Here is an 11,816-nt window from a genome sequence, read left to right as displayed (position 1 = left end):
CAGGTGGGTTTCTTGTGTTTTGGGTCCATTTTGTTGTCATTGGAAATGTATAAAGCAGAAACGTCAGAAAGTCACCAAATATGTTGGAGGATTTTATCTCTGTAAGGATGTTATTGTCAACAGGACCAAAATAACAACAAATACAGCCATTAACCAGGGAATAGAAACATGTCCTTTACTGTGTCCCAGCAGCTCAACATAAATAACAACAACGAAGTTCCTGTTTGATCAGAAAGTTTCAGCTTTGTTCCGTGATTTGCATGTGACAGAAACCTGACACTGGAATATGTGTCCAGAAAGAACCCATTGAATTTTGGGCACAGATCCACGCTCCGAGATCTTTAAAAGAAAACATTTCACCAATTTCATGGACATGGATGAAAAACAAATCTGCTATATTTAGGGGACTAATATTTATGAGAGTGAGCGATTGTGTGCAGCTTGATTAAATCTAAGTGGACTGTTGGGCCTTGGCAGAGGTGTGTGCTGGACTGAGTGCCACTCTGGTTCAAACACAAATACAATAAATGCAGTGCAATAGATAAAGTCCTGCAGAGACAGACCAGGAGCTTCAGTTAATCTTCTCATCAAACATCAAAAATGGGATCTGAGTGACTTGATTGTGGAATGACAAACAACAAGCGTCCAGTGAGCAGCAACTCTTTGTTGATGAGAGGTCAGCGGGGAATGTTCAGACTTTGAGGCCGATGAACGGAATCTTGTCCCACTCAGATCAGGAAGGAGCAGAAGTCTGAGCTTGTGTTGGACACAGGTTCAGTAAAAACAAACAGCTGAAGACTGAAAACATGTATTTGGTCGGAGGAGTCCCGATTTCTCTCAGGAGGCTGTTGATAGAGTCAGAATCCATGAACCCAACCTGCCTCGTGTCAACGGTCATGTGGTGTGTGGAAGGTTGTCTTGGCACACTTTGGGCAACCTGACACCACCTTTCAGTATTGAATGTCACAACCTATCTGAGGACAGTTGCTTGGCATACGCATAACGAATCTCTGTCTGTCTGACTGACTCGTCTCTCAGTGGATGTCCGCTCTTCGCTTAAAAATCAACCTTGACTAGACCGGGCTTCTTTTCCTTCCAGGGAAGGGCTCTCCCACCCATGACCCGACTATCACCATCAACAACTCTGTGGTAGCCCCCCCGAGACCACAAGGAACCTGGGTGTGACACTCGACAGCCAACTCTCACATTGCTGCCTGCTACGACCCGTACCTGTAGATACATGCTGCATCAGGAGAATACGTCTCCTTCTCACTCAGAAGGCAGCACGGGTTCTAATTCAGGCTCTGGTCATCTCACGCCTAGACAATCGCAGCTCCCTCCTGGCAGGTCTGCCTGCTAGTGCCATCCGACCTCTGCAGCTCATCCAGAATGCAGGAGCTTGACTGGTCTTTAACCTAAATTCACCCGTTCTACTCCGTTCCTCCGCTCCCTTCACTGGTTACCAGTGGCTGCCCACATCCGTTTCAAAACACTAGTTCATGCATACCTTGCTGCAAACGGATCTTTCTCAGCCTACATCCAGGACATGGTTAAACCTTACACCCCAGCACGTCCACCCCGCTCTGCATCGGCCAATCAGCTTGCTGCTCGCTCACTGCGAGCTAACCACTCATCAAAATCACGACTGTTTGGAAGAAGAAAGTCTACACAACTTCCACCGCAGGCTAAAGACACATCTCTTCCAACTACACCTTGGATAAGAAGATGATGTCTAACAACAATCATCTACTCTGATGTTGATAATACAAAGAATAGATCTTTTGAAGTTAGTTGCATTTATATATTGCACATACATGTAGCATTTTGTAACGTAAATGATATGTACTGTAATGTCATGTTAATAGTAACATTGTCTCATTTTGCGACAGGGCATTTTTAAGCATTTGTAGGCAGCTATGAGTGTCTGGAATTTGGTGAAGTTTAGGTTTCATTTCCATTTTCATTTCCATTGGGCAGTTCAGCATTTTTTGTTTGTTTGAATTTAGTTTTACATGGTCACCAATTTTCCGAGGAAATAATTAAGCGTTCTTTATCACTTCCATATGGAGAGAGCTGATATCTATGAGTACACTTTAGTGCAGCAGTGGACACAGGTTCACAGAAGACTGGGAAAATATATATGGTCAGAGTAATCTTAAATGTGTTCTGGGCAGGCAGATGATAGTCAGAATGAAGAATCAACAGCACTGAATCCATGATGGTGTGTAGAATGTTTTCTTGCCACACCTTGGGCAACTTGACACCAATTGTTTTGCCATATCGGATGCATCACTTTATCACAGCATTATAAAGCAAAAGTCTCAAACTGGTTTCATGATTTCACGATTCACTGAGTGGTCTCCTCATTTACCAGATCGCAATCCAATAGAAAACCTTGAATGTGGTAGAAGAGGAGATTGGCAGAGTGAATGTGCAGCTGATACATCTGCAGAAATTATGTAATGCATAATATCATCATGGATCTCAAAGGAACAACATCTCTGTGAAAGCTCCCTGAACCAGTAGTAGCATTGAGTTCCTCGTAACGTTCTATGTGCATGTATAAACCTGAAGCAGTGAAATGCTTAGCTCCATTACTTTTTAGTGGTGGAGGTATTTTTCATAATTGAGGCGATCACACCCATTTTCCATTTTATTTTGTCAAGTGTGCACAAGCTTGACAACGACGCTACAGCACAGCCTGATTCATCTTACTTCTATCACCACTGCCCATGTTTACTGCTGAGCGGCACCATCACCTCTGAGCTGGCAGCGGTGGAGAGGAAGTGTGCATTCTGGGGAAAAACCACAGGACTGTGAATAAGATTGAGATTAGGTTTAGAACAAGACTCGGCAGGTCGGCACAGAGTTCCCACAGCAGCTCTCACCGTGAATTCTCTAGGAGCGACACCCTTGAATTGCAGTGATCCTTTGAAGCGATGAGTAATTTATCAAACAATCCCACAAACCACTCAATACAACGAGCAGTATCTTGAAGGAAATCTGAAGGCAGCAGCTCTAAAATAATAAACCAGGGAAGTGGATTTTAATAAGAAATTTAAATATCACAAATGTGTCTCAAGTGGTTTTTACAATCTAAATCTAAACAGTTCACAACTCTTTCAGTTCTGGATCACCCCTCACAACCCTTTTGAATAAAAAGCACTTCTCACATTAAACCAACCAGTTTCCCGAGATAAACATAAGAAAGTAATAGATTAACTTGTCCATTGTTTAGATAATTTAATTATAATTCTATCACTCATCTTATTCCTATAATGTTTGTCCTGATATGAAATTAATATTTAAGATCCCCAGGAACTCTTCATTCTCTCAATGAACTCCTCAATTTTCGACATAATTGTTTACTAAGGAAATAGGAAATGGTAAATTCAAATGTCAGTATGTTAGAAATATAAAAATATTAATAAAATACCCTGAGGAGGTAAGATATCTTACAAAATGACAAATACATTTGCCCCCAAATTATTTCAGAAAGTCAATAAAACATGAAAAAGAATAAAATCTATATGTAAAAATGTAACATTATCAAGACAATATTAGGAAGTTATTAAGAAAATGGTAATTGATCCCCAAAATATAAGACAAATTAATTAAGTAACCTATAAATACATCAGAAAAAGTATGTTGAAAATGCCCCCACCCCTCATGTGGGTATAGCTGCATGTTTAGTTTTCTAGTGCATGCAGTGTGTTGTAAGTGTGTTGTGAGTGTGTTGTCAGTGTGTTGTCAGTGTGTTGTGAGTGTGTTTGCAGCCTGTTGTTAGTGTGTTGTGAGTGTGTTGTCGGTGTGCACAGGGGGCCACACTGACCCTCGCTGACATGCGGCTCTGGAGTTGATGATGAGTATTGATTCCTGCTCTCATGCTGTGACTCACATATATGAAATGTCATGTTGGGCTGGAATCTCTGGTCTGATGGACTCGGGGCTCGGGGGACACGTGGAGTCCCAGGACCGTCTCCGGCAGGGACACTGACCTTGTCGGGACCAGCAGATCTGATAAGGGGACAGGAGCTCGGTCCTGATGAGGCAATTCACCGGTTTCCTGAGGTCGGTTTACGATCAGGGTCAAAATGTGAATTGTGGTCAGGTCAAGGTTTGGGTTGGGTATCAACTGGAACTGGTGAAGGTCAAGGGAAACCTTTGGGTTAGGGTGTAAAGAGCTGGGCAAACCTGTGTGTGTGTGTGTGTGTGTTTGTGTGTGTGTGTGTGCTTCATGAAGGTATGCATTACTTTTGGTCTGACGTGTGTTTCTGTGTATAGTGTTTGCAATCAAGACCGAGACATACACACTCATAAACAGAGAGGGAGAGAGAGGGACACAGAGAGAGAGAGAGAGAGAGAGAGAGAGAGAGAGAGAGAGAGAGAGAGAGGACGATAAGGAGGAACAGATACACAGATAGAGAGAGGGGGAGAGAGGAAGAGAAACAGGGAAACAGAGATAGTTTGAGAGAGAGAGAGAGAGAGAGATAGAGAGGAAGAGAGACACAGGGACACAGAGAGAGAGATGAAGAGAGACAGGGACAGAGAGGGATAGAGGAAGAGAGAGAGAGAGAGAGAGAGACACAGAGAGAGAGAGAGATAGATGAAGAGAGACAGGGACAGAGAGAGAGAGAGAGAGAGAGAGAGAGAGAGAGAGAGAGAGAGAGAGAGAGAGAGAGAGAGAGAGAGAGAGAGAGAGACACACACACACACAGGGACACAGAGAGAGAGATATGAAGAGAGACAGGGACAGAGAGGGATAGAGGAAGAGAGAGAGAGAGACAGAGAGAGAGAAACAGGGAAACAGAGATAGTGTGTGAGAGAGAGAGAGAGAGAGGAAGAGAGACACAGGGAGACACAGAGAGAGATGAAGAGAGACAAGGAAACGGAGATAGTGAGAGAGAGAGAGAGAGATAGAGAGAGAGAGAGAGAGAGAGAGAGAGAGAGAGAGGAAGAGAGACACAGGGAGAGAGACACAGGGAGACACAGAGAGAGAGATGAAGAGAGACAGGGACAGAGAGGGATAGAGGAAGAGAGAGAGCGAGAGAGAGAGAGAGAGAGAGAGACACACAGAAAGGGACACAGAGAGAGAGAGAGGAAGAGAGGGACAGAGAGAAACAGGGACAGAGAGAGAGAGAGAGAGAGAGAGAGAGAGAGAGAGAGAGAGAGAGAGAGAGAGAGAGACAGGGACACACCCCCCCCCCCCCCCCACAGAGCAGTGGTGCTAGCTGCAGCCGGAACAAGCAGCAGCAGCGAGCTGTGGACGAAGCCTCGAAAACACACCGAGCCACAGTGAGGCGGCCAGAGGAGCAGGAGGAGCAGGAGGAGGAGCAGGAGGAGGAGGAGGAGCAGCAGGAGGAGGAGGAGCAGCAGGAGGAGGAGGAGGAGCAGCAGGAGGAGGAGAGGGAGGAGGAGGCAGCACCTGCACCGAGCCTCGCTCTCCGCCGCTGCCTCCATCGCCAGCTCCCTGGTTCGTCTCTCTCGGTGGTTCCTCCTGGTTCCTCCTGGTTCCTCCCGCTGGTTCCTCCTGGTTCCTCCTGGTTAAAGATGGCTGACCCCGGCAGCGACGGGGAGGCCCCGGAGAGCGCCCGCGGCTTCGCCCGCCAGGGGGCGCTGCGCCAGAAGAACGTGCACGAGGTGAAGAACCACAAGTTCATCGCTCGCTTCTTCAAGCAGCCCACGTTCTGCAGCCACTGCACCGACTTCATCTGGTGAGTGTGTGTGTCTGTGAGTGTGTGTGTGTGTGTGTGTCTGAGTGTGTGTGTAAGGACACAGGTGATTCACTTGCTGCTGCAGCTCTGGTCGCCCCCCCCGCCTTCACAGTCCAGACACCGCAGTCCTTCACCCACTGTCATTGTCAAAAACACGGCGATGCGCCACTCCCCCTCCCCCCCCCCCCACCCCCACCATCCCCTGGACCTCCACAATGCGACAGCACCGTGGGCCCGGTGGTGCCGGTGCTGCCTCGCCGAGCTGCAGCCTCTGCTCTGCGGCACCGCATCGACCCGATACCCATCCCTCGGCTGGAGGTCTGGTGGAGGTCTGGTGGAGGTCTGGTGGAGAAGTGGTGGAGGTCTGGACTGGTGGAGGTCTGGTGGAGGAATGCAGCTGGAGACACGCAGGGCCCCGGTGGTGCTGCTGCTGCTGTTCCTCCTGCTGCTGTTCCTCCTGCTGCTGTTCCTCCTCCTGCTGCTGCTGCGGTGCTGGTGGATGTGAGCCTCCAGGATCGGGTGTCTGTGCCTGGGCTGGAACGATCAGTAGATTAATCGATCGGTCCATTGAGGGGTTTGATAATTTTGAGGTGTTTCAAATCACTTTTCAAGCAAATATTCTCAAAAGTCATCCCAGCAAAAGATATGAGCATTTTCCTCGTATGTCAATGTGAACTGGATATTTGGGTTTTCAGTTTATAAATGTTTCAAAACTGTGAGATATCTTAGATCCTACTCGTGTCGTCATTACCTTTGTTTGTTTTTCTTAATGCATTTAATGCCTTATCTTAAGTACTTGGAGTTGCCTTGTTGTTAACAGGTGCTTTTCAAATACTCAACTTGTCAATGTATTGAGTTTGTGTTACTATGTGTTTATATGAAACTTACAGTTCAGTCAAATAAAGGGGAATCTAGAAGCTAAAAGTTTGAAAATATCTCCGAGCCTTATTATAAGTGTAAGGAAACATACAAAATATATGAATGGAATAGACACTAATATATACAATATAGACAGAATATGTACAGTGAAATATATTGTGCATGGCCTGGATCCGCCCTCTGATACGGATCTGCACCAAAACTTTATTGACACTTCCCTGACCTTTACCACAACCTTCCACCAAGTGTTGTGGAAATCCTTCTTGTAATTTGTGTGTAATCTTGGTCACAAACAAACAAAGCAACCGAACAAACAAATAGACAGGTGTTGAAAACATAAACTCTTAGATCCTACTCTTGTCTTCATTGCCTTATCTTAAGTACTTGGAGTTGCCTTGTTGTTAACAGGTGCTTTTCAAATACTCAACTTGTCAATGTATTGAGTTTATGTTACTATATGTTTATAAGAAACTTACAGTTCAGTCAAATAAAGGGGAATCTAGAAGTAGAGCGGAGACTTATCCGCCAAGGCCCAAAAGTTCTTACTTTTGTAAGTTCATATTCAGTAAAGGTAATACAATAATCTAGTGATTGTAATCAAGTTAAAAGTTTGAAATAATCTCCCAGCCCTATTATAAGTGTAAGGAAATATATAAATAGAATAGACACTAATATGTAAAGATAGAATATTAACAGTGAAATATATTGCGAATGCAAGAAAGCGATCTAAGAAAAAAGGCCTGGATCCGCCCCAAAACTTTATTGGCACTTCCCTGACCTTTACCAAAACCTTCTTCCAAGTTTTGTGGAAATCCTTCTTGTAATTTGTGTGTAATCTTGGTCACAAACAAACAAAGCAACCGAATAAACAAATAGACAGGTGTTGAAAACATGACTTCCCTGGCAGAGGTACTTATTGATTGATTAATAATCGTAGTTGTGGAGTTGCTGTCATGTTTTGATGTTTTGAACTCTCACCTTCCTGTCTTCTCTCCACAGGGGCTTTGGGAAACAGGGATTCCAGTGCCAAGGTAAGAGCAGGAGCTTATTCACAAATCCTGCTGCTGCATAAGACTGTGGGTGTGTGGCCGGATGTTCGCTCTCTGAAGAAGTGTTGGTGTGTGTGTTGTGTGTGTTGTGTGAGTTGTGTTGAGGACCACAGGTCTGCTCACTGTCGAGAGTGACCTGTTGGTCGACGGCGTGTTGTTGTTGTTGTTGTTGTTGTTGGCAGGCAGGTGTCAAACTCAAAGCAGATGCTTGCCAACAGGGATGAGAGTGAGAACACTGGAGCAGGCTCAGGCAGGAGAGACCGTGTGAGATGTAAGAGAAGAAGAGTCGGCGGCGGAGAGGTGAAAGCTGAGATGTCTGGTTTGGGCCGAGGGGAAGAGGAGGAGGAGGACGACAGACTCCTCCAGCTCTTTCTCTCCAGCCTGACATCTGATTGGATTTGTGAAACGGTTGAGTTTGTGCGTGGGCGGGTGGCGATGTGTGTCTGTGGGTGGGCGGCTAGTCGTGGCAACTGGGTGGGTGGGCGTCTAGACACGGACCACTGCACGAAATGGTTTTTATAAACAGACCCCATAGTGACACCCCTCCATCACATGCACGCTAACTGTACTGCAGCAAATGTTGTCGCCGTGCTCGTAGTATCACTTCCTCCTCCTCGCCGATGCATGTCAGACACCCACCTTAACTCCTCTGGCGTGTGACCACCCGTGTGAGGTCCGGGAAGAATATATGTGGCCACATTGGGCTCTTGCGTAAGACTTCATTGATGGTAAAGAGTTGAGTGAAGTATCGCGTGTGACACAGTGAAAATGATAAGTACACATTGTGATATGGTCATTTCAAAGCTGTTGAAACAAATGTTAAGAATCAGTTACTTTGCACGTCAACAACAACAACAAGGTAAATCTGAGTTCATGAGATCGATAAGATAAAATGTGATAGACAAAAAACAAGGTAATACAGATGCAGTGCAATGTATAAATAAATGGACCCAGATTATAAAGTTGAGAAGATACAAACACAAATGGATGCTTCTTCATTTGTTCATATACAAAAAAAATCAAGATGGAGAAGTCATCTAATATAAAAGTATCTAGATGTAGGATAAAAGTAGTCATATAGGAAAAAAGAAATATGAACTGCTGTTTTTCTTTCTTGTCCTACGTGGTACAAAGTTGATTTTAAAAATATATGTGAAATGAAATTATGTGGATAAGATGTTAAAGATGATAAGACCAGAAGTTTTACTGTATTGTCTGGAATTTAAAAAAAATACATCTTTTGACGTGCAAAGTAACTGATTCTTAACATTTGTTTCAACAGCTTTGAAATGACCATATCACAATGTGTACATTTTCACTGTGTCAACATTGGGCTCTTGCGTCAGACTTCATTGATGGTAAAGAGTTGAGTAAAGTATTGCGTGTGAGGTTGTGTTATCTATTCATCAGCAGTGAAAAGTTCCGACTCTGCGGGCTGCAGGCCTGTTTGCAGCTCTGGGGGGGGTTGATACAGGAAATGCACTGAGGGGCTTTTAGAGAGAGCGAACACTTTTCTTGTGCACAGTCTCCTGTACTGAAGCAGTGTGTGGTGAGTTGCCCTGAGCTGTAATACATCGTGCAGAGCACACGCAGGTGTAGAGAGCTCGGGCCAATCCGAGCTGTGCACAGGTCGAGCCGCTGTCAGCTCGGGTTTCGTGGTTAGTTTCCAGCAGTGAACTGATAACTCTCAGATTTACTGACCGTCTCTCACACAGCAAACTGGTCTGAGGACAAGGTTCCTATGGGAGGTCAAACAAAGTTAATCAAATATAGACATTTCAGGTTAAAATGAAAGGATCTTGGCAACATTTGATCAAAAGTCTGTAACTCAAGGTTCTCTTACTGGCTTTCTTTCCAGAGCTTTCATCCACATCTCATAGATTGATTTTAACCAGCTGTCATGTTTGGATTTAAGTATTACATTTTTTAGCAATGCCACAATTAACCAACTGCTTTATTTACTTAAAAATAAAAATCAATTTTGTGATCATTTTCCGAGTCAACATTTCAGAGGCTTTGTTAAACTCTTGGTTTTCTTGGTCTAATATTATTTTGATTTTGTTATTTTGTTTTATAGCCAAGGCAAATAATTGATGACAAAAACTATTTGCACAATGCAACCTGATCAATTCTTGCCAATACTTTTGGCTAAATTTGGTGGTGTGTTTTATCTAAACTACATGAAACTATTTCATTTTGACGACCCTATCTATAGTTCTTGTTTTCACCTGGATGCCTTGAACAGTAAATATTTATTCAGAATTCTAATTTATCTACATAAACAGATATTTGCAGATTTAAGCCTCTCAAAGGCTTAAACCTAATTTATTTCTTCCCCATCTCAAGAGAAGAGTTGGAGATAAATAATAAGAAGTTGAAGCTTGAGAAAAGTGAAACAACAAAGTAAAGACGTTAGTTTAACAACTCAACGTTGCATTTGCTTGAAAAGTTTGGTTGTTTTGAAGAGAAATCCGAGGAATGGGCTGTAAATGAGTCCAACTTGATAGAATCGCTGGTGATTAGTGGACAGGAAACACTTCAGACGTTGTGAACGGGGTAATAGGTTGTCTGGGATGTTTGGTATTCACAGTGACGCTTATGTAATTTCCAAATATGGGTCAGGGCAATCTTCACCTCAGATAATCTGAGTAATCTGTTGATGTGCAGGATGGAGGAAAGCTTTTTTGTTTAGTAAAGAGCAGTTTGAGTGCCGTTCATTTAAAAACATGTCTGGATTCACAATGATGCATTTACCCTCAGCTTGACCTTTCTGAAGAGCTGTTTTGTAACATGTGTAGACAAGTTGAGTTTTGGAAGAGCAGCTTTGAACAACAAGGTAAATCTGAGTGCATGAGATCTATAAGATAAGATGTGATAGACATAAAACAAGATGCAGTGCAATGTATAAATAAATGGACCCAGATTATAAAGTTGAGAAGATACAAACACAAATGGATGCTTCTTCATTTGTCAATATACAAAAAAAATCAAGATGGAGAAGTCATCTAATATAAAAGTATCTAGATGTAGGATAAAAGTAGTCATATAGGAAAAAAGACGTATGAACTGCTGTTTTTATTTCTTGTCCTACGTGGTACAAAGTTGATTTAAAAAATATATGTGAAATGAAATGATGTGGATAAGATGTTGACTGATTTGTGTTTGGTCAGAAGACCAGAAGTTTTAATGTATTGTGTGGAATTTAAAAAAAAATACCTCTTTTGACGTGCAACAGGCCGAATGCTTGACATGACACAGAGATGAAAGTAACTGATTCTTAACTTTTGTTTCAACAGCTTTGAAATGACCATATCACAATGTGTACTTATCATTTTCAATCTGGAACATTTAACATTTAAATGGTGTTGAAAGTGCAGTTTAAGAAAAACATGCTAGACAAACTTGAACCTAAAAATTACTATAGCGACTTCTAGAAAACGGAGAAAAACCGTGAATTACAGTTTATGAGTCTTATCACTTGCTTTTCTTCTAGATAATTTGATCCCATTTGGGAGTCATGAAGAATTATTGGTACCAGACGTTTCTGTGAAAGTCCACAGAGGACTGCATTTTCTGCATTTTAGGACTTCTCGTCCACGTTTGCTTAAATGTTGAGACTGGAAGTCTCCTTTTGACCTTGGAGGAAGCATTTGGCGAAAACAACCTTACATCAGCAGCTATTGTGGAGCTTTTAGCCGCATCACTGTGTCCAAGGTCAAGAATATGTTTTCAATCCCACTGTTATGGTTTATTTGAATGTGTTATTGCAGAAGGCAGCGATAAGATGACAAAGCTTGGGATATTTGGGTTGGACAGTGTTTTAGCAGGATTTGATGAGTGTGTTTCAACTTAACGTTAAGCTACACAGTCAAATGAAATCATCTTTAAGTGTGGAGGCCGTGGTTATATTTAGCCTAGATACATTAAACCTTGGGTCATTTGAAATGCTCCTACATTTTCAGTTAGTGGAATTTATTTTCCTAGATTTGACCAAATATGACAGAAATATGCAATTTGTAAACAAGGAACTGTGAGTGAACGGTGGTATGTTAAAGAGAAGAAGAAGGGTGTAGATGCACACACACATACACGCACACACACACACACACACACACACACACACACACACACACACACACACACACACACCATCAGCACCAGCACTCTTGTGTTG

The 11,816-nt window shown here is 43.1% G+C and overlaps 1 protein-coding gene across 2 annotated transcripts in view; it reads left to right on the top strand.

Annotated features, from left to right (window-relative positions):
• Positions 1-5,407: 5,407 nt before the first annotated feature.
• LOC133020582 (protein kinase C beta type) overlaps positions 5,408-11,816 on the top strand; it is a 29,450-nt gene continuing 23,041 nt past the window's right edge. For both annotated transcript variants that reach the window (XM_061087206.1, XM_061087196.1), the window contains exons 1-2: positions 5,408-5,714; positions 7,593-7,624. In XM_061087206.1, the coding sequence (XP_060943189.1) occupies positions 5,551-5,714; positions 7,593-7,624 (196 nt within the window). In that variant the 5' untranslated portion in view covers positions 5,408-5,550. The remainder of the gene's footprint in view (positions 5,715-7,592; positions 7,625-11,816) is intronic.

Source organism: Limanda limanda, chromosome 2, assembly GCF_963576545.1.
Source record: "Limanda limanda chromosome 2, fLimLim1.1, whole genome shotgun sequence".
In the NCBI taxonomy this organism is placed as follows: Eukaryota; Metazoa; Chordata; class Actinopteri; order Pleuronectiformes; family Pleuronectidae; genus Limanda; species Limanda limanda.
Note: the sequence above shows the minus strand (reverse complement) of the source record. Positions and strands in the feature narration are given on the sequence as shown.